Source organism: Poecile atricapillus, chromosome 2 (assembly GCF_030490865.1).
Source record: "Poecile atricapillus isolate bPoeAtr1 chromosome 2, bPoeAtr1.hap1, whole genome shotgun sequence".
NCBI lineage: Eukaryota > Metazoa > Chordata > Aves > Passeriformes > Paridae > Poecile > Poecile atricapillus.
In genome coordinates this window covers 43858137-43880316 of record NC_081250.1, presented here as the reverse complement: position 1 = coordinate 43880316, position 22180 = coordinate 43858137, and the positions used below count along the sequence as shown (strand labels likewise).

At 39.2% G+C, this 22180-nt stretch overlaps 2 protein-coding genes across 3 annotated transcripts in view; one reads left to right on the top strand and one right to left on the bottom strand.

The window, feature by feature from the left end:
• Positions 1-950: 950 nt before the first annotated feature.
• Positions 951-9857, bottom strand: UBA5 (ubiquitin like modifier activating enzyme 5). 2 transcript variants are annotated; one of them, XM_058831175.1, is made up of 12 exons: positions 9616-9857; positions 8541-8586; positions 8358-8447; positions 7487-7596; positions 6986-7072; positions 6248-6332; positions 5358-5462; positions 5052-5179; positions 4323-4458; positions 3795-3870; positions 2926-3032; positions 951-2355 (listed from the first exon to the last, which is right to left on the bottom strand). In XM_058831175.1, the coding sequence occupies exons 1-12, from the start codon at positions 9759-9761 to the stop codon at positions 2272-2274; spliced, it is 1200 nt and encodes a 399-aa protein (XP_058687158.1). In that variant the 5' UTR covers positions 9762-9857; the 3' UTR covers positions 951-2271. The 2 variants fall into 2 exon arrangements, with proteins under 2 accessions (XP_058687158.1, XP_058687160.1); XM_058831177.1 differs by lacking the exons at positions 8541-8586; positions 9616-9857 and having other exon boundaries at positions 8363-8449.
• Positions 9858-10283: 426 nt separating this feature from the next.
• Positions 10284-22180, top strand: part of ACAD11 (acyl-CoA dehydrogenase family member 11) — a 28910-nt gene continuing 17013 nt past the window's right edge. Inside the window, exons 1-13 of the mRNA XM_058830577.1 lie at positions 10284-10577; positions 12339-12438; positions 12664-12789; positions 14136-14297; positions 14723-14887; positions 16596-16743; positions 17319-17440; positions 17853-17959; positions 18090-18213; positions 19868-19945; positions 20317-20455; positions 20568-20675; positions 21790-21888. Coding sequence (XP_058686560.1) covers positions 10441-10577; positions 12339-12438; positions 12664-12789; positions 14136-14297; positions 14723-14887; positions 16596-16743; positions 17319-17440; positions 17853-17959; positions 18090-18213; positions 19868-19945; positions 20317-20455; positions 20568-20675; positions 21790-21888 — 1615 coding nt within the window. The 5' untranslated portion in view covers positions 10284-10440. The remainder of the gene's footprint in view (positions 10578-12338; positions 12439-12663; positions 12790-14135; positions 14298-14722; positions 14888-16595; positions 16744-17318; positions 17441-17852; positions 17960-18089; positions 18214-19867; positions 19946-20316; positions 20456-20567; positions 20676-21789; positions 21889-22180) is intronic.

The following is a 22180-nucleotide window of genomic DNA, read 5'->3' as shown; positions in this document are numbered from 1 at the left end:
GTGCCAGGTAATACTTCTGTATACAACTCCACTTCAAAGCAGAGGGTCACCAGTTTAAATGGAGATTTAATTACACTGTCAGAATATCAACATCTTAATAATGTTCATGAGACATTGTATAAACTGAACACTTTTATAAGATTGCCAAACAAACAAAGCTGGGCTTAATCGTGGCAATGTACTTTGATTTGTTAGTTCATAACCAAGGAAGCAATAAATAATCTATTATGTTTTACAGTTAGAGCACATTATACTTGTAAATATCTTTTTAATAAAAAATAAAATCCTAAATGCTGCTTTTTTGGATGCTGTTTATTTTTAAATAGTTTTAACTATTGACACATACAATCATCTTTTATTTATTTTCTGATTATTTCAAGTTCTTCTTATACAAGTTGAAAGTATATACAAGTTGAAAGTCTAAAAGTAACACAGGAACCATTTTGTTTACTCGCAAAGTGGGCACACAGAAGTGTATTAATTCCTTCATAACAGTGGACATGAAGTTGCCTCTTGAGAAGCTGTGATAGCAGCCATGTTAGCCACATAGTTAAGAGTCAGGATGAACTGAGTAGAAATGGGTCAGCCATTTGCCTCAGGATCTCCAGAGCCAGCTGTGTGCCTGACTTTTATTGTTCCCAACAGAAAGGTGAAAGTCATACAGAAATGCAAGTAACACGTAAATTGAAGCTGGATCAAGCTAACATAGATTGAAGTATCTACCTTTTTAATGGTCTCATTATTCTATTTCCTATCTTTCTTTGCAGTTCATTTCTAAAACCTGGTTTCTCTAAAACAACTCAATCCAAAAAAGCCACTTTGATTTTACAGTATCGTGCCCCACACTCAAAACCCATCCAAAATCTCCCTCACTGGTTTCAGAGATGGTTTTTATGTGTATAGTAAGATGTCAGCTGTGGAGGAAACTGATTTTGAAGTTTGTAACCCTCGCTCAAAAATGAAACATTTTTTAAACTAACTATAACTAGGTAATCATTCAGCTGCCCTAAGAAACAGAAGCACCACCATGATATTGCTGTCTCTTTGCACTTTAGTGGGATACTACCACTGCCATTAACAGCTGGCTCTGTGTTGGCTGCATCACATTGTGGAAAAGCTTTTTGAAGAGCCCAGCTTGGAAATACTAGTATTATACTGCCAAGGCTGAAATAACTACCAAGTTCTGGATAAGATGCCCACAGCAGTCAAAATATTTAAAATTGATCCTTCCAGTTCTGCAGGGTACTGGCACTCCAGGATGCAAATACTTACAGGTTGGTTTAACACGTGGCCATGCAAAAAGTTTTATGATTTTACTAATGTAGTTTTTAAGACAAATACAATAGGTGAGCTACTCCAATGAAAATATTTGCAAAACTAAAAATTTATAGCATCTAATTTTAGAAGATTTTCTATGCAAACTCAGAATTATATTCCTTAATATAGCTCATGTGATCAGAATTATAGCTAAACTTCCAGTAACCAACAAAAATATAATATTGAGACTTTAGAAAAGGTAGACAAAATCTCCAGTTTTTTACAATGTTGCTCATAATTTTGTCATGAAAAGCTTCTGCCAAAGTAGTGGCATGCTGATATGCAGTCTGCTACTGTAATACTAACGAAAGACTTCAACGTCTTACAGTATACCCAAAACATCACATACAAAACATAGGCAGCTGTTTAAGGACAAGCATTAGCAAGACATTGATAAAGAAAATTCCATTCCACAGATATTTAAGGCAAAGAAAAAGGCTTAGATGTTCTCATTACTCAGAAAAAGTAGCCACAGCATGATCCATGCCAAGACTTTAGAGCAGTGAATGACAACCAAGTACAAGTGTCTGGAAAATCAAGAGCAGCAACATGAGAGAGGCATTATCATCTGCCCTTCACCTACTCGGTCCACTCCAACAGATTTCATCTTTCCCTTGGCCTGATCTCTGGGCTATTCTCATCACATGATAGGGTATATAATGTGCTGTGCCTGCTTTTTTAGTTTATCCAGGTCCTTTTATTTGCCACTGAATATCTGGACACTAGCAATGCTGAGAAATTAAAATTTACAGTAGCACAGCTCAGTTAATGATGAGAAAACAGAATATAAATAATGTAAGTCTGTGTCCTTCCTGCCTTTGTAACCGTTCTGTTTCATCAGAAAACTAAAGGTAAGCTTCAAAAGAGATTAAAAAAAAAAAAGCAAGAAGCCTGGTCTTCTCAAAATCCAGTGTCCATCCAAATTCATGAAAGTTGTAGTTAATATTTGTTTTTCTACATGTTTCTCATTTTGGCCATTAGTTCTTCTAAGGTTTCTTCAGACTCTGCTACTGTTTCCCCAGTTATTAAATTCTCTTCCTGTTAGGAAGAAGAAAAAGTTGTCAACAAAACAAGTAAACGGAAAATCCCCAGAGATTGGCTTTATTGTTGTTGCACCACACCATTTTCCTGGCACCAGGCACTCAGCTGTGAGATTAGGCCTAAATGATTATAAACTTCAATTGTAAACTATTTTGACTAGGACTTAGAATGTTATTACTGTAATACATTCAGATTCTATGTTCCCCAGGTATACTCATTGCTCTTTGACTATATACAGCTTTTACAAGATACATATGGTAAAAATTAATTAGCCACCCAAACATCAACTTAGAAATTCACATTTGCTGTCCTTCCCCCAGCCCCCAAATGCATTCCTATCATCTCAGCAGTGCATTCAGACTAGCATCCACACTTACAGAAATATCTTTCCTAGGAAGACAAAACTGGACCATAAAAAGGAAAACTCAAATGAACTGAGGTCAAGTTTCAATGGAATTGTTTAAGATGGAATTTCGTTTTAGGTTTAAAAGGTAACCAAACTGGCTGTTATCATAAATTTAATCTACAATGTGTATTTCAAAAATTCATAAAAAATAAATACGTTACCTTGTCTGGGATAGTATATGCTACACTAATTCCCTCAGGAAGCTCAGGTACTGGGCCAGATGCAGCCTTCAGCTCATCTTCGGAAATTTCTGATACTAATTCAATGCCTTTGCATTAAAAGGAAACAAGAACTCAATTAAAAGTTAGAAGAAAAAGTTCTTTAATCACCAAATTATCACAGTAAGAGGAAAGGTGCAGGTACTTTCCCAAAACAGAATAAAATTAAAGCAGAAACACCTTTAACAACTTCATTCTATTATCAATACAAAATATTTTCCCTTTACAATATATGAAATAATTCTATATAGGCAACTTCTGAACCAGAATGGCATCTCTTCCTTGTCCTTACCATTTAAACTTTGCCATAAGGACACTTCTCCCAGTGTAAGATAAGATTATTTTCTATACCATGTAAAAACAGAACACATATCTCTATTCTTAAAATGGTTACATAAAACACATTTACCATTCCTTAAGATAATTCCTTCTAAAGTGAAACCCTCAGAGGAGTGTAAAAATCCACAGGATGCCTCAGCACAGTGGTTATGGAAATGACAACTGCTCTTCAGTATATTTAAAAGGAATATGCAGTTAATACATTTTCTCATATCTCTCTCATCTTAAGACCATCTTCTGAGAAAGATTTTATTGAAGCAGCAGTTACATTTTGAGCCTAAAACCTGCACATTGCACTAAAAACGTATCATCAAGTTGTGGTAAAATTACTTTCAAAACCTGTGAAAAGCCAACAGTAATTGTGTAAGTTACAAAAAGTAGGAACTAGAAGAATTCTATGTACCCTAAACTGTGTTCACTCAAATTGAATCTCAGTATTGGAAACATCATTTAGTCTCCAGCTGATGTCTTACCCCAGTCATTTTCTTCGTGTACTATTTCTTCTTCCTTTTCAATTACTTCTTCTTTTGGTCTTGCAGCTTCTTTTTTCTGGAGGGAAAATACAAAAAGTAAATCCCTCATTAACCAAAATTTAACAGTCCAATTTCCAACAACAGCAAAGAAGATCAAGCCTGATATTCACATTGCTTTCAATATGTAAGATAAGAAAGTTCTAAATGGTGACTGCTTAGGAGCAAAAAAGCAGAATACTGCCAAGTTCAAAAAAACACCAAACCCATTAACACTCAGAAACATGAGTGACAGAACAGTTTGCATTCAGTTAAGTAATATTTTCTTCTACATAATTCCTCAACCTTTCTTCCTACCCTTTACTTTAAGGTAAGTATTGTATATTTAGAAACATGTGCAACCAACTGAAGACAAATGCTGCAAAGTGGAGTAGCAACAAACACTTTCTTTTACTACAGATTTGCAGCTTACTTTGTTCTCTAAGAAAAGGGAAATAAAAAAATTGACCCATGAACACAAACCATTTTTACCTTATAATTCTCTTGCTGTTTTCTGCAATTGTGGTCACTACACTGGGGGTTTGGCTTCATAGACATAGTTGGGAAGAAATCCTGCATCGCATTGTAACCAAGGTAATAACTCACAGTACCAAAATTTAATAGGTATCTAGAAACACAGAGAAAGAAGGAGCTTGTAATGCAGCTGCAAACCTAAAACTTCAGTTGTTCAAGGAATAATTTTTCCTCAACTTTTAGAATACACTTTCAGATTCCTGGAGTTGTAGAGTCACTGTAATTGCCTTAAAACCAGTTAAGCTGTAGTCAGCTGGCAACAGAATAACTGCATCAATATAGAATCCCATCTTCTCGTAGTGTGTGAGAATAACTCAGCCACAGGCAAGAGAAGTAATTTAGTTTCCATGTACAAAATTTTAAAGACAAGTCAGTGCTGTAGCATTTTTTATGTATAACTTAATGCTGTCAAATCAGAGCACGTTTAAATGCAGAACTAAGAAGAAAATGTGCATGTGTGTATGCAGTAACAGAAATTCTTTGGAAAACACTGAAACTATATCTTACCACTGAAAGGCTCTAGTTAAAATTCAAGCAATGTGTATTTCAGCCCTGTTCAATGTGGTCAATACCATTAGGAAACAAGACATGGACAAGAACCAGACCTGTCATTATGAAATGTTCCTTCAGGGGTCTTTTTCTCATATTTTGCTGTACACATCAAATAGCAACAACTCAGTCACTTACTTGAGAACATTTTGTACAAGCATTCCTGCCACAACACCCATGGTTGTAGGAAGACTGGCTGCACAAACTCCTTCTCGTTTCAATGTCTTCTCATCAATATTTGCAGCTACTACCAGTGGAGGAGCACACTGAGGGGCAGTAGAGAAATTAAACTGTAAAAAAGCATTCAAGAAATCCCACAGACCACAAAGAATTTTAAAGTGCTGCATCAGCTGTGCCAGGATCACATGCACTAGGCCAACTAATCTTCACATTCCCAGTCCCACTCTGAAAGGCAAGTGAGCAACTCAGCAGAGTACCACGTACCGCAAAACAAGCAGATTCACCAGGTATGATCAGCTGGATGTGTCCTGACACTGCATTTTCACTCACTCCAGACTCCATCCAGATTTGTCCAAGTTCATTGCAGGCCTTATAAACATATAAACACACACGTCAGCACTGCAGAAGTTTAATGAAAAGGAACCCAAAAATGTGATAAACTGGGAGTGATGAAACACATTCATCTCCCTGCTTTCAGGCAAAAAGGCTATGGTCAGAAAAAGGGACATGAAGAGATAGAAATTATTTATCAAAGGACAAATCAGAATTAAAGTTGCCCTCATGAAGCCAGCCAGCCCTTTGTGCTTTCCAGAGGACCTGAGATGTTTTAACAAATAGATATTAGTGACCCAGTTACAGCACACTACAGAATATAATTCTGTATAATTCTGTATCTGTGTGCCTTCCCTGCCTGCAATTTATGGACCAAGTCAGATGAAGGGTAACAGAAAACATAGATTTGGCATATACCCTACACTGGCTGCTACTATAAATAATAACAGTTTGATTAAACAAACAGCATTTTTAGTATACAAAAAGTCATGTAAAGTATACAATTAGCTATAGAAAATCTTTAAAAGTTTGTAAGATTTAGCATACAAGCCTTTGAACAGAGTAATTTGAAAAGACAGGGTTTATGACACTTCAGTCTTTTACTAACCATTAGCTGACAGTAACTTTAAAGTCTTCAGTGATATTTATACACATTAAATGAGTTGATAAGAACTGAGTAAAAGCTCAGATTTCTCAAGCCAAGGCAGACATTTCTTAGGAGATTGTTTTTAAGTTCCTGTCTTTTCTATAGTTCCACAATTCCTAACTTTATTTATAGGAGAAAATGGACTTCCAGAAGCTCATGCCTTTGGTGGCCCTACCGTGTTAATTGCCATGCGAGCTTCAAAGTTGTCCACGCAGCTTAGAACCAGATCCACAGGCTTCCCTTCCTCCAGTGAACCATTACTGAAACAAGCATCAGAAGTTTATATGAAATTTCTGGCAGAACAAAATACCAACATGGCAATCAACATACTGCTTTAGAGTACAGAAGCCCAAGAAAAGTGAATTTCTAACAAAAGTTGTGCAAATGCAGTACAGAATACAACCAGCATCTTAGATCTGAGGTAGAAACAATACCATGCTGAACCTGGCATTTAAATATATGGACATCTTAGACTGTTTTATATAGTATGAACTCACAGTACAAAGTATTGGAGAATTGTATCTTTGTACAACAAAACTGTAAACAGTGTAAGTTATTCCAGATCTCTATGAGAACCACTTATAACTACTTTCTTCTTCATTCTATAAACCATACCTGAAACTACTACAGAGCATTCAAGGTATGACCTGATATGTTTTCCATAATGGAAAACCTAGTGTTTTAGATGGAAATCTAAAGATGCACTCATAAAAAATAACTATGTAACAGTAGAAATAAATGCCAGCTATAGAGGACACATCTAGGGAGGAATGTCCTCATATACATATGTTTCCCAGATGTTTTCAATTGGAAGTTATTAAATTGAAAAAGAGCCCCAACAAGAAAAATATGAGGCTGTATAGAACCACACATCAGCAGAAGTCAGCAATATGCTAAAGTTGGGGGATTTTACCTTATTCTATCCATGAAGTGCTCAAAGTTGTCCAGCGTTGTGATGTTGTAGTTATGTACTTCAAACTGAACATCAGGATTAATGTCCCTTATGGAGGAAATAATTGGAGTCAGTAGTAAAGAATACAATAATAATTTGCATTCTACTTCCTAACTTCACAAGTGTTGCTACAGTCTTAAGTTTCCAGTCTGAACTCTAGAATTCACCCATATTTGTCAAAAATTCAGATTAGATAAGAAAAAAACCTGCAACGTATGGAAGTGGCATAGTTTATACCAAACTTCTGAGCAAAACTGGCTATACGTAAAAAGTAGACTCACATTAACGTTTGTTGGCCAGTACAAAAATGTCTTTGAAGTATCAGTCATCCCCACAAACATTTTATATTCAAATTCCCAAATTAGATCATGCTCCTTTGCAAATGATTAAGAGTGAAACATTGGTTTTCTGGAGCAGCGTCCTCGTTAAATACATTTTGATACCCACTTCTCCAAGTTATACCTCAAAGTGTGTTCTGCTGCTTGTACTTTACTCAATCCAGCTTGATGAGGTTGGAAGAAGAGTCTGTTCATATTTGCCAGTTCCACTTTGTCATAATCAAACAGAAGCAGCTACAATAAAGATTGTTTTAACATGTGTTAAATCTCCAGAGACTCTGCAAACAGAGCACTGTGGCAAGGCATTTTGAACAAAATTAATTCTAAAACCAAAGCCATAGAAAACTCCCCCAACCAAACTCCCTCCCTTAGAGATCCATTCAGTTCACATACAAGAGGTACCAACATCATAAGGATGTGAAAACTGAACCAATCTGTTAAGTTATTAAAATTCGTCAATAAACATCAATAAAACGTTAACTCTTTATTTGAGCTAAACTAAGAATATTAAACTGATTAACCTGGATGAACAGTATCACATCTATTATCACATTCTTGCTGCCACGTGACAAACTTGTGATAAAGGGATCTGTTTGCCATCTATGCCACTACGACATTTCAATTGCATGAGATAAACTTGGTTCATATGAGACACTATCTCTTATGTGAAATACCCCCACCTTTTTCTGTATTTTGTTTTCCTTTTGCAGTAATCCAGCATGAAGATTAGCAAGATGGGTTCATATGGAAATGACAAACATCCAAACAAAAATTAACCATATCATAACAGGATTAAGTTCTAAATAAATCAATTTTACTAGCGTAATAAAAATACATGCTCTTCACGTGTGTTTACACAAATGCTGTTTTTGAGTGCTTTCTTCACAACATTTTTTTATTTGGTGATCAACAGGGTGAAATCAAATCAAATACTTTACAAAGAGGACTGGTCAATCTACTAAAAGATATCGAAGAATAAATAAAACTCTCATTACCTTACCAATGCCACACCTTGTCAGCATTTCAGCAGTCACACTGCCAACGCCCCCTACGCCTACTACTGCAACTGTGAAGGTACGGATTTTCTGTAGAAAGAAATAATATACAGATCAGTATCTCAAATGTGGTCCTCCCAGGGAAAAAATGCAAGCAATATTTCATTACAGATAGAATCCTACCTCATAGTCTTTGACAATTCCCATTCTTTTTAATGCCATCAAGCGACTACGAGGAAAAAAAAAATGCAACATTACACAGAAAATGTTCTTTATGTTTCTAACAACAATTTTGCTTTTCAGGTACTTAAAATCACTTCTGCTTTAGAAATAACCTCACCAAGCAATAAAGTCAAGCCTGCTGTTTCCACTGCAGTTGTGACTGCCAGCTAGGTACATTCTGAGTGAGAGAGTAGATGCTTTCCTATTTGCACTAGAGTCCTAACCCTAACTCATCCACCTATTCCTCTGGTACATGTAATATCGATGGCATCAGGAGGACACAGCTATTTTTCTAAATGAATCCCTGACTTACAGAATGAAAGGTGACACCTATTTTGGTAATGAACCATATGGTAGCAAACTAGTGAAGACTTGCACTGTTTTCTGATCGACTTGATTAGATTAATGTAACATAAAAAAAAAAAAAATTGAGACTATCTGGTTTTGAGAATAACTGAAAGGATTTTAAAGTAACATTTATCCCTCTGTTGCATTTTTCATGAATGTACATATATCAACTTGTATTGAGGAAAAATAAAACCAAACCCAAATCAACAAAACAAAAACCAAAAAATCATCAGATTTCTAGAAGGGAAAGGGTCTCTAAAGCTCAAGAATTCTATAAACAAACTTCGAAAATAGGCAATTTGGAGGAATGAGGATAAGACCTCATGTAATACCTGTCCCATTAATCAGCAACCTAGCTGAAAAACTCACAAGGTTTCCTCTCTTTCGCTCTCCCCGCCTGTACTGCAAAGCAAGATAATACAAAGTAACCCTGACATCCACCACCCCTGACAGTCCAGTCAGGTGGGAAATCCGAGAGCATCTCTGCCCTGCTCCGCACGGAGCACCTGCCTCCTGCACTGCCCAACACCCTCCTGAGCACACCCAGCCCCATCCCTGAGATTCCCACCGGTCCGAGCCTCTTCCACCTCCACGTGCCTCTCCCGCTTCACCCAGACCCATCCTCCCTCTTCCCCATCCTCCGCATCCAGACAGAGCCCTCCGCAGCCCTCACGGCCCCTCCGCGCACCTGTAGGGGTTGGAGTCGGTCACCTCGGGGCTCATGGTGTCGATGCGGGCCCGCGCCGCTCCCCGCCCGCGCTTCTCCCGGGCCAGCTCCTCCTCCAGCTCCCGCACGCGCCGCTCCAGCCGCTCCAGCCGACCGGGATCCGCCATGCCAGCGACACGTCTCTGCCCGGCCCCGGGAGCTGCCGGGAAGCGCCGGGGCCGGCCCTTCCCGGGGCCGGCCCTTCCCGGGGCCGGCCCTTCCCGGGGCCGGCCCTTCCCGGGGCCGGCCCTTCCCGGGGCCGGCCCTTCCCGGGGCCGGCCCTTCCCGGGGCCGGCCCTTCCCGGGGCCGGCCCTTCCCGGGGCCGGCCCTTCCCGGGGCCGGCCCTTCCCGGGGCCGGCCCTTCCCGGGGCCGGCCCTTCCCGGGGCCGGCCCTTCCCGGGGCCGGCCCTTCCCGGGGCCGGCCCTTCCCGGGGCCGGCCCTTCCCGGGGCCGGCCCTTCCCGGGGCCGGCCCTTCCCGGGGCCGGCCCTTCCCGGGGCCGGCCCTTCCCGGGGCCGGCCCTTCCCGGGGCCGGCCCTTCCCGGGGCCGGCCCTTCCCGGGGCCGGCCCTTCCCGGGGCCGGCCCTTCCCGGGGCCGGCCCTTCCCGGGGCCGGCCCTTCCCGGGGCCGGCCCTTCCCGGGGCCGGCCCTTCCCGGGGCCGGCCCAGGGGCGGTGGCCGCCGGGGTGGTACTTGCTTGCTGGGGAACGTCGTGTTCCGAGAGGAGCCGCCGGGCCCGGCAGTCAGGGGGCGGTGAAGTGCTCTTCTTGGCGCACCGTAGGCCCCTCCGGGTGACCGGCCTGCGAGGATGGCGGCGGAGCCGGGCACTAGCGCGGTGCGGCAGCAGCACCGCTTCGACCAGGACAGCCTGGAGCGGTACCTGAGCAGCCGCTTGCCCGGCTTCCCTCGGCAGCCCGCGGGCGCGCTGGCTGTCAGGCAGTACAGGTAACACAGGTGACACTGGTGACAGGTGGCTGGCTCAGCCGGCGGGGTCGCCGCCGCTCCCCTGCCCCGGGTAGGGGCGAGCAGAGGAGCCGCTCGCTGCCGCCTGCCCGGGAAAGTGGTCGGGGTAGCGCCCTTTGCTGTCGGGATGGCGGGCAGCAGCCATCAGTGGATTTTTAAGATGCGTTCTGAGTTGTTCCAATTAAAAGCACGTCACAGCTCGTCCCTTGAGCTGCTGGAGAATACAAAGTTTGCGATGTGACTTTTGGCACACTCAGTCTGTGGCTGTCTGTGGGCGGGCTGTGTGTTGGGTGGACTAACCGCTGTCCTCCGAGTACACCCACTATTGTTTTATTGCCTAGACATAAATCGCAATTGATGTGCTCCATCTTCAATTGCACATCAAATAGTGACGTTCAGAAGCACATACATGGCTTAAGAAATCAATGGTAAAAGTGTTAGGCTGTCACCATTTGTAAACAAATCCACGAGAACAGGGTAAAGGTGTGCCGAGATTCCCGTTACTGCCCGCAGAGCATTATGCGGTGTGCCAAGGAGGTGCTACACCCCGGCTCCAAAGCCTCTGTTCCATAGAGCACTGAGTTCGTTTGCATCCAGCAAATCAGTGGTGTGGCTGTACAACTTCGTGTCAGGAACTAACTATTAGAAGCAAAGTTATTCCAAAAATAAGGATTCATTCCTTTGTAGTCATGACCATAACATACCTACAACTATCACTAAGCAACAGTGAACAATTTTTCATTGTCTTCTGATGTAAATATAAAACATTAATTCATTGAATCTGCCCTAATCTTCCTATGTACCTCAACTGAGAATAATTTAGAGGGGGGCCTTAGGAGAAGAGCTAATAGTAAAGTCTCCTAAAATTTTGTTAGTATTTGTGCTTTTACTTTGTCTTGTAATTGTAATTACAGTTCAAGGATTCAGCTGACCTAAATTTCTTTTGTTCTGGGCAGAGTATTTGTCAGATAAACTTTTTAAACTATTACAAACTATGCCCTAACTACTTTGGGGAGAATGGAAATGTAATGAGAGGAATGAGGGCAAAAGTTTATTTGATTTTTATTTTCCAATAGCTGTCTAATCATTTATTCAACTATGTCAGAATACATATTAAAAATTAACCAGAATAAGGGGAGAAAAGCATGCAGATTAACTCAGAGCCTTGAGGAAAATAATGAGGGTTTGATTACAATATGATAGACAAGGTGTTATGAAGGATTTAACTGTGTTTTCCTTCTCTTTTTACATGTGTGGTAGAATTGTCTAATTTTTTTTATGACTCAAACATTCATTCTTTAAAATTTTACAGTTCCTATAGGCTGTCCCTTAAGCATAACCTTTGGACATGATAATCAGGCTGGCAAACACAAGGGCTTGGTACTGGAATCAGTAATTTAATCATAGAATAGAATCACAGAGTGGTTTGGGCTGGAAGGAACCTTAAAGATCATCTAGTTCCAATTCCCTTACCACAGGCAGGGACACCTTTCTCTAGGCCAGGTTGTTTAGAGCACCATCCAGCCTGGGCTTGAATACTTTCAGAGATGGGGCATCCACAACTTCTCTGAGATTTGAAAAAAAACTCACAACACAAAACAGCTCTGGAGAAGTTGCTTTCCTCCATCTTGCCATTTTGTTTAGGTCAAGTCGCATTTCATTTTGCAAGTCACATTTCTGTTAGAAGTTTACAAATTTGTAAGTACTTGAATTTTTGAGTAATTATAATCTTTCTCTTTGCAGCTCAGGCCAGTCAAACCCAACCTTTTACCTTCAGAAGGGTGGGCAGGCTTTTGTGCTCAGGAAGAAGCCCCATGGTCCCCTTTTACCTAGAGCACACAAGGTAAGTAACATTCTTCACTGAGCTCCATACACTTTGTATTGCAGGTGAACAGTGTCTATATGTGATGGTCCAGCACACTGATGAATGTGTCCAGAAATGCAGTGAGTTGCTGGATTATTTCCTATGTTTTGTGCTCTACATGTAATTAAACATTCAAGAGGATTCACTGTACTCATTAATGTTTGGGAGGTTTTAATTGAACCGAAATTTTTGTGTCCCCTTCAGGTCGACAGGGAATATCGTGTGCAGAAAGCCTTATTTTCAGCGGGGTTTCCAGTGCCTGAGCCCCTTTTGTATTGCAGTGACGTTTCTGTCATTGGAACAGAGTTTTATGTAATGCAGCATGTGAAGGTTGGTCCTCCAGTGTGAGATTCTTTCCTTCTCTCTCCTACAAGCTGCTTTTGAATTCTCTAAAACCTTTCTGTTAGAGCCTTACCCAGCACAGTATTGTGATATGAGCATAAATAATCTTCTGGTATTTTAAAGAAATGCTAGCTATCAGTAATTCTCTCAGATTTCAGCTTCTCCAGGGCTCATTTCACAGTTTGCTGAATTTTTTAGCACAGTATTTAACCTCTTGTTCTTGTTTGTGCTCTTGGAAGGATATCTTGAAATGAGGCAATATTGCTTCTGTGAAAAGCATACACAAGTCAGAGGGGAAAAAATTCTGTCTGTAAACTGAATCTTTGGACATCCTGGAGCCTGTATTGAAGATTGGAACTGACATAAAGTCACCTTTTCTTGAAAACAAAGCAGGATTCCAGTTTGAACACTGGTTTCAGAAAGAACACAGCATATCTCTGTCTGCACTCTGGGGGTGCTGTAGCTGAGTTGATACACTTTTTGTTAGTTTTTGGTGATTTTGAGCATAAGTCTGTTGTACTGTGTCTTTTTTTCTTATCCTGTGGGAGGAGGAGTTGAATTCAGGCCTTTTCCTCTTCACAGCATCCCATTCTATCATCAGGTTTACTGAGAAATTAGAAATGTAAGTTTGTGGGCCACTTTCTGAAGATTAGGTTAACCTTCTTACAAAAACCATAAATCAAGAGTAATAGAATGTAAGAGCTGTGAAAAATTTGAAACACGTTTCTTACGTCAAAGATGGAGAATTTTACTAATTTTGATTAGAACAAAGTGATTCCTTAAGAAGAAGCCTTTTACATTTCCAAGTATGTAAATGTACGGTCTGTCCATTCTACAATGGTCAGCACTGCTCCCTTTTTAACAGTTGTGAAAATGGAACAACAAACCCATCTTCTAAATGTATTCAACTGCTTTTAAGGAGAAAAACAAGTTAATTTCTTTGGATTGTTTGAGTCTTTTTACCCACAACCCACCCATTTCACTGCCTGCCCCTCCTTTCTCCTAGGGTCTTCATTGGTATTTTTTCTGCAATTTCGGTTTTAGGGACAATACAGTAACATTGTTTTTCCTGGTACTTTTAAACTTGAGGGCATCTGGATTGAATGTTCTAATTCAGAATTTCATCTACAGATACACCATAGACTAATGACCTGGGTTTACCATGAATCCCTTCATTGGCCCTGGGTGAGAAACAAAATAACTGAGGAAGGAATTTTTGATTGCACAAGGAGTGTTGGTTCACTACATTTGTTTTTGGTTGTGTAATGTATAGCTTTACTTCTTTTCATCTGATGTGTACATCCCACCAAAGACCTGATTTGTGGTATTTCTAGGGTCGCATTTTCCGAAACATCTCTCTGCCTGAGGTGGGCCCAGCAGAGCGTTCTGCTCTGTATCTTGCAATGATAGAAACTCTGGCCCTGTTGCACTCCTTTGATTTACAGTCATTGGGTCTCCAAGGATATGGTAGAGGACCAGGATACTGCAAAAGACAGGTAACAGCTCTTAACAGTCTCCTTTTTTGTCTGGTCTTTGAATGTTTATTTGATTTGCAAGCTAAATCGTTAATTATTAATGATCACATTTTAGCTGTTAAACCTTCACTTAGCTCAATTAACTGTGCACATTTTGAAGCCACTACTACATTCAGATTGATTCTGTAATGCTGTACTTAGGGAGTGATAAGCTTTTGGACTAACACTAGATTTGGGCTATGTAAATAGGATTGAAATAGATGTAGTCTTCATTTAAACTTTTGATATCTCAGTTCATATTTGCAAATGCAGAGGTACTGGGTTTTGCTGAATTTTCAAGCAACATGGTGATAACCAAAGCCCAGAAGCATGTGCTTCAAAATTTTCTACTCTTGAAAAACTTGTGAATCAACTGAAAAATCTGTTGGAGTGTTTGTATTTTTTAGGTATCAACTTGGAAAAAGCAGTATGATGCAGCTGCTCATACAGATATTCCTGCCATGAACAAACTGGCTGAGTGGTTAGCAAACAACTTGCCACCTGATGATAATGAAGAAAGCCTGATTCATGGGGACTTCAGAATAGATAACATCATCTTCCACCCAACAGAGGTATTTGAAATGTATTTGTACGTTTAGTAGGTTTTGGCCCTCCATTTGTTTGTACTCATGTCATGTCATGGGACACTTACATATGGATTATTTTAGTGCATGAAACATCTTTGAAAGAAAAAGTAGAAAACTAAACTGTTCTTTATACTCTGTGTAAGGTGTTTAAGTACCTAATACAGTCCTGGCTTTCATTGCAGGAGATAGATAGATAGAATTGATGGAATCACAGAATCATAGAATGGTTTGAATAGGAAGAGACCTTAAAGATCATCTATTTCCAACTCCTTGGCCATGGGCAGGGACACCTTTTACTAGACCAAGTTCCTCAGGACCCCATCCAACCTGACTTTGAGAGATACTCTATTTATTCATTAGTTCTAGTCCCTGCTTCAAAGTACAGGAACAAAGCATTTTATATGCATAGATCCTATTGAATTCAGTGCAGCTGAAAGTTCACTTCATTAAACTACATAAGCATCTTATCCAAAGCTCACTGACATCTGTCTTATGGTTTTGGTTAACAACAAGGGCTTTTGGAGGAGGAGCTGAATGTATGATACATGACACTAGTGCAAGCAAAGGAAAACCTGCCAAACCTGTTTAGTTACGGAGCACATGTAGATCACAGATACCCTGAAAGTTTCCCCATTCATCTTCAGGGAAAAAAAGATATTTGTTTGTTTGTTTGTTTCTAGTTTATGGAAATAAATATGTGCTACCTGTCTATCAACACAGTTGCAGTTTCATTACTTTTTCTATTCTACCTGCTGTGTTGTGACCAAAAGACATGCCTGGAACTTGTGACCATGACTGCAATGCCTGCTTCATGACAAAGCAACAGATCCCCAAGATTCCTAGAGATTTTGTGCATTGATTAGTTCCTAGACATGATTTGTAGGCTTATATGTGCTGATTGATTCCCTGAGCAGGGAATTTGACAGTCTTGGGGACTCTCCCAGCTGTTTCTGATGCAACTGCAGGAATTGACCAAGTTGTACATAGGTAATTTTAAGTCACCTGTAGAAACCATTCCTGAATATGCAGGAGTGACCATGTAGGAAAGACTTTTCCATGTATTTCAAGTAGCCATGGGTCATGAGTAGGCTGGAGGGGTCATTCAGGTTGCCAGGACGGCTGGATTATGAGAATTTGTCAGAATGACACTGTGGGGAGTCTCAGACCACCCAGTTGAAGACACCTCTGCAGGGATGCTTGCATCAGAGGGTCACTCTGAGCAGTGATTGAGTTCCTATTTAAGAAATTCAATTCCCCAAATAAGTGTTAATCTAGGGACAGTGTTGTGATAAATTAGGTTTTCTGATGCATGGTCTCTCTGTGAATTTCTGTGCTAAAGGACTGTGCAACTCTCAGTACTACTGTTCTTTACGATATTTTAATTCAATCATCTTTTATACTAGAGAAATTTGGAAGTTTCTGACAAGGAAGAACACTACTCGAAAATGTAGATTTAAATCAAATTTTCTTTGGAAGAATGCCTAGCATTCTGTCTTTATGTGAATGTTAATTTTCTGCAGATCTTTAGATAGTGCCAGAAGGAACTCTTTTTTGCTGTAGACAGCTAGTGTGTGTTTTTATTTTAAGCATATAATAACCAAATAAAACCCTTGAATATTGACTGTGTTGTGCATTTGTGGATGGAGGGAACACGTGCTCTAGCACTCACTTGAGGTTTTTACTTTTATATAAGGCTCGTGTTTTGGCAGTGCTGGACTGGGAACTTTCAACTACTGGTCATCCTTTAGCAGATTTAGCATATGCCACTCAATTCTACTTTTGGCCTACATCTATTAAGGACTTGGGTCAAGGCTCTATCTTGGGATTCAAAGACACCATAGGTATGAAACTGTAATCTTCTTGAAACAAATCCTAGGCTTGATTTCTGTTTGAAATGTTATAGGAATTAAATGGTAAATTCACAAGCATATAGTTTTCTGTTTGTAAAGAACTTTTCCATAATTTTTTCATTGTAGCAAACATGCTGATAATGAGGCTTTAGATAGTTTTGTTCTTTCAAGCTCTGTCTTAGCTACAACATGCTACTTCTGTAAAACCTTATTTTGAATCTTTCTAAGAGAAAATGGAAGAAAAAATAAATTTAAATGTAAATATATTAATTTGTTATTTTTTTTAAAAAGCCTTTTCTCCCCCAGGTGAAATTATTTGCCTGACTTGAGTGGAGACAAAGGGCAGCAGGAAATGTTATGATTATCTAAAATTCTGGCAACTCCTACTTCCTTTGGTCTCTCCATATCACAGTTATGTCATAAGAAATGATAAATCATGGTGTTTACTATGTAAAAGAAATACCTCATACAGTTAAAAATTGTTCAAATGTTTGAAGAATAAGGTGGAAAAAAATCATAGAAAATTTTGAGTATTCTAAACAAATCTGTTCTATTTTTTTTTGTAGAAACTCCTTCCTTTGAAGAACTGGTTTCCATTTACTGCCGCTGCCGGCGTATTTCCACTACTTTACCCAACTTTAACTTTTTTCTTGCTTTGTCCCAGTTTAAAATGGCAGCAATAGCCCAGGTAATACCCTCACATTTGCTGAAGTGTCACATGTCTTTGTGTCTTTGTGGGTAGTTCATTTAGTCATAGGTAATAATTGTATGTCTATGCTGTTGTCAGTTGGCTTAAGGGACAGGCTGGGCTCGTTTGCCATATCACATGCAGACATTTCTGTTTTACCTTTCCACTACTGCTTTTTGTGATTTGCCTTTCATTTGGTTTAGCTGGGATATGGTGTTAACTCTTGTGCAGCAAGCATCTCCATTATATCATAAATGCACCAAAACCAATATTAGCATATCACAGTGAGTTTTCTCCTTTTAAGACTATGTGCATTTCAGTGTTACTTTTATATTTGAAGAAATCACCTGTGTGTTAAAGAGACAATTTTAAGTGCATAATTATACCATATGTGGCTTTCTTTTGGTTTTAGGGTGTATATGCCAGGTATCTCATTGGAAATGCTTCTGCAGAGAATAGTCATGAATTTGCAAATATTGTGGAGCCTTTGGCAGAAAGAGGATTAGAGCTCTCAAAAAAGTAAGAGTGGTCTAAACTGGTCAAAGGCAAGGCAAAGCTTTTCCTACATCTTCATTTAAATGCCTAAGGCAGCTTATTTTACTATGAGGGAAAATCTGGTCTTGTTACTGCATTGAATGTTCTTCCCTAGGTCATCCTTCAGCAGCACACAGCACAGCATTTCTGGAGAGCTCTTCCATCAAAGTAGGAAAGGCCAAGAAATTTTGCGAAAGGTTAAGGAGTTCATGAAACAGCACATTTATCCAGCCGAGAAGGTAAAGAGTTTCTATTAACCGGCTTATAAAGGAGAATTTTCTGACTAGACTTTATAAAAATGTAAAAAAAAAAGTATAGAAGTCATGTCTTCTGGGTTTTTTTACAAAACAGCCTTATTTTCATGCAGTCATGATTGTAGCATTACAAAATATTACCATAAATTGTAATAGATGGCATTATTTTTTTCAGGGTTAAAATGTTGTATGTCTTGTTAATGAAAGAGTTCTTTTTCAACTTTTGAAGTGTAAAAACTTCTCTTTTTAGAAAGAGTTGCTTTTTAAAGGAGGTTGCCAAAATACTTGTTAGACTAATAGCAACCTAGAACTCTTAGACACTGAGCCCAAAGACACCTATTTGAAAATAGAAAATCCTGATTTTAACTATATGAAGCTCTGTTTCTTGCTTTTTAGGCTGTTACAAAAAATGGGATTGCATAATGTATCAGAGTAGCCTCATTCCTGAATATATCTAATACCAATGAAGGTTTGAAATCAGATAATGAAATATACAGAGTCCATAGTTCGTGGAAGGGAAAAATAGATGAAGTAGTTTACATCTTATCCTAGGAAGGTTAGGAATTTCCACTTAGAAGGTTGGTTCAGCTTTTAGCCTCATGGAAGGCTTTTGTTGCAGAATTTGTTGTTTTGGCTTTCTGAGTTGTTGGGTTTTTTTCCAAGTCAGGCAGAAATGCAGAAAACATCTTAATCTAGAAGATTTATGAATACATCTACCTATCACAAGGTCAAGGGCAGTAGCTCTTGACATGCAAAGTTTCTTAAAAAGTATGTCTGTGATTAAGTTAGGATTGTAGTTTTTGATTGTCCAAGAAAGCCTTACAATAATTAAAGTATTTGTTTTAAAAAACAAACAAACCACAAATAGCCATACAAATTTTTCAGATTAGTCAAGTTGTGCTTGGAAATTATTTCTGGTAACAGGGATTGTGAATCAGGACTCATAAATTCTAATTGGCCATTTGTCTTTATTGTGTCATTTTCAGAATTGGTCACTACTTCTGTTCATCTTATAACTAGGTCTGGGCCAGGTTTGAAGTTCTGTGCCTCACTAAAACATGCTTGTGAAGATACCAAGATTACTGAATGTAGAGGTTCACTTAAAACTATGACTGGTGCTTGGAATGGCTGCTTACATTATCTGTAAAGGAATTACTTTGACAGGAAGAGAAAATGTATTTTTGTGGGGTTTTTTGCTGTTACTGTTGTTTTTTTTTCTCACAGTTAACAAAATATTAGCTGGGTTATCTGTCTGAATCTTAAGTGTCAGTACATCAGGCTTTTATTTGTTGTTTTACTTTTGGGTTAGTGCCTCCTGTGTGTATTGTTGGTAACAAGTACTTTTATCTCCAGAAAAATCTGACCTAGTGCCATCACTACATATTTTAAACCATCCCAAATAGTAGTTAAGGTACTGATTGGGGTAATCTGATATTTAAAGTCATGCAAAATGAATTGGTTGGTGTTGAACTTTCAATTATATATTTAATTTTAAAATGCAACCAATTATATAATGTAAACCTGTGTCGAATATTTTTTACTTGGTTCCTTGGGTCATAGGTCTGGAAGAGATGAATTATTATTTGTGTGTTACATGTATTCTTAATTTAAACAGCATCTTTTATATTGTTTATCTAAGGAAATAGTAAAATATTATACTGAACATAGAAATACTGAAGACAAATGGAAGAAACCACCACTGCTGGAGAGACTGAAGGTATGGAATAACAAATATTTTTAGCACTCTAGCAGGAAAAGATCACAGACACAGAGCACAAGAGTGATTGGTGTATCCTGTTGGAAAAGTTACATGGAAAGAAACAATGTGAGGAACAGTGAAAAGAAAGAAAGAGGGAAGTATGGAAAAAGTGAGAAAACAAAGAAGAAAAACAAAATCAGGTCTGAGAGGGGTATATCTGAACTTTAAGTCAAAGACTGAACCTACAGTTTCAGAATAGCTATTGAAAAAGGCATCAGATATATTGGACAGCAGGGTAGGCAGGAGTGAAGAAAATGTGTTGCAAGCCAGAATTTAAATTTTTTTTTAAGACTTATTGCTGATATTTTTTCTGTTGATTCTTGTGATAGGAATTGGCCAAAGCAGAAGGTCTGTGGAACCTTTTCCTCCCAGATGTCAGTGGTCTCAGCCAGCTTGACTATGCCCTAATAGCTGAGGAGACAGGGAGATGCCTTTTTGCACCTGAGGTTTTCAACTGTCACGCACCAGGTTAGCAACCCTGTCCCAAAACTACAGCACTGGGTGCATTAAAAAGCTGAGCATTTTACTTATTACAGGCTGTATGTCTTGAGCAGTAAGCATGACTGCTGATTTCTTACAGACACAGGAAACATGGAGGTCCTCCACATGTATGGCACTGAAGAGCAAAAGAAAGAGTGGCTGGAGCCTCTCCTAGAAGGGAAAATTAGTTCCTGCTTCTGCATGACAGGTAAATTTTTCTCCAGAAGAAAGTTAGAGCCAATTGGTTGAAATGTCACATGGTGTATGCATGGAAAAGTAGAAGACTGCAAGTTGAGTGTTACAGTGGACATTTCTGTACTAATTCAGTATCAGTTAATGTGTTTGAATATAAAATAATCTATGAGGTGTGAATACAATCTGGAGCAGCCTTGCTGCCTTTCCTGATAGTTATCAACTTTCACGGTTACAATAATTAGTATTGGCTTTCTATATGTTTTTAATTTAATTTTTACTAGTAAAATACAATTTATAGTACCAAACAGGTTTATAATAGAGCTTACCCTTCCTTGTAGTGTTCTGTGGAGTTCTCTAGATGTGCACAATTGGGTCCAAGTATGATTATTGTGATTAAAGTATGTGGTTTTGCAGTGTCATAGGTTTTTTTAAGGTATAACCTGAAAGCTCCTGAAAAAGCTTATGGCATTCAGCATCTCTGGAAAGTCTGGCTCTTGCTCTATGAAGTTAGCTTTTGGAACATGTGATGTCAAAATCTTCATCTCCTTTGTCAGATGGAATCCAGAGAACTCAGCCTTGCAGACACTTTGTAAATTCTGTTTCACTGTGTTTCCCAAGAGGAAATAGGTACTTTTGTTTTAAAGTAGATGGCTTATAAAAAGAGGTAATGGTGAAAGGAGAGAGGAAGAATCTTTCCTGTTCCAAAAAATCACTGATGACATTTTGCTGACAACTTCATGTAGTCTATTTCATATACAACCACAAAATTATTTTCAATCTCACTTTTGGCTTGAGAAGAACCCAGGAGGAGAAAACAGGCTGAGGAGAAATACAACTGTTACCTGTAAGTACAATGGAAGGATAAAGGATTTAGAAACACAAGGAAAGGAAGAAGGCTGATTGCAAAGGGTGGTCCAAGTCCAAGAACAAGTACATTTAAACTGGCTATGAATAACAGATTGTTGGAAAACAGCAAGTCTTTTGACCACCAGCAGCAGGGTTCTTCAAAGAGTTTTTCTACTGGTAGCAAAACTGTGTACTTTTAAGAGTATATCTAGAGCCATTTATTTGTGTAGATTGTATTACTTTTATATTTAATCTGGTGGGGTTTTTTTCCTTTAACACAGAACCTGACGTGGCTTCAAGTGATGCCACCAATATGCAATGCACCATTGAGCGAGATGGGAGCAGCTACGTGATCAATGGCAAGAAGTGGTGGAGCAGTGGTAAGTGTGGAAGCCTAAATAAGAGTGGCTGGGGCTAGAATTTTTCCAAGAATTATTAAAACAAAGGTATTTGTGCTCCATTTCTGAGACGAAGTGGAATTTCTGTCTTTTCTTGAGTAAAACCAATAGAATGTAAAACAGCACAAGGAGCTGAATTCAGCTTTTGGTTCTATGAACCAAAGTCCAAGATTCAAATCCAGTTTGGGGATTTGGGCCCCTTTTGGAACCTCTGAATTTTGTTCACAGAGAATGCTGTTATTTCCTTTAAACATTTCCTCTTTCTGTCAGTTAA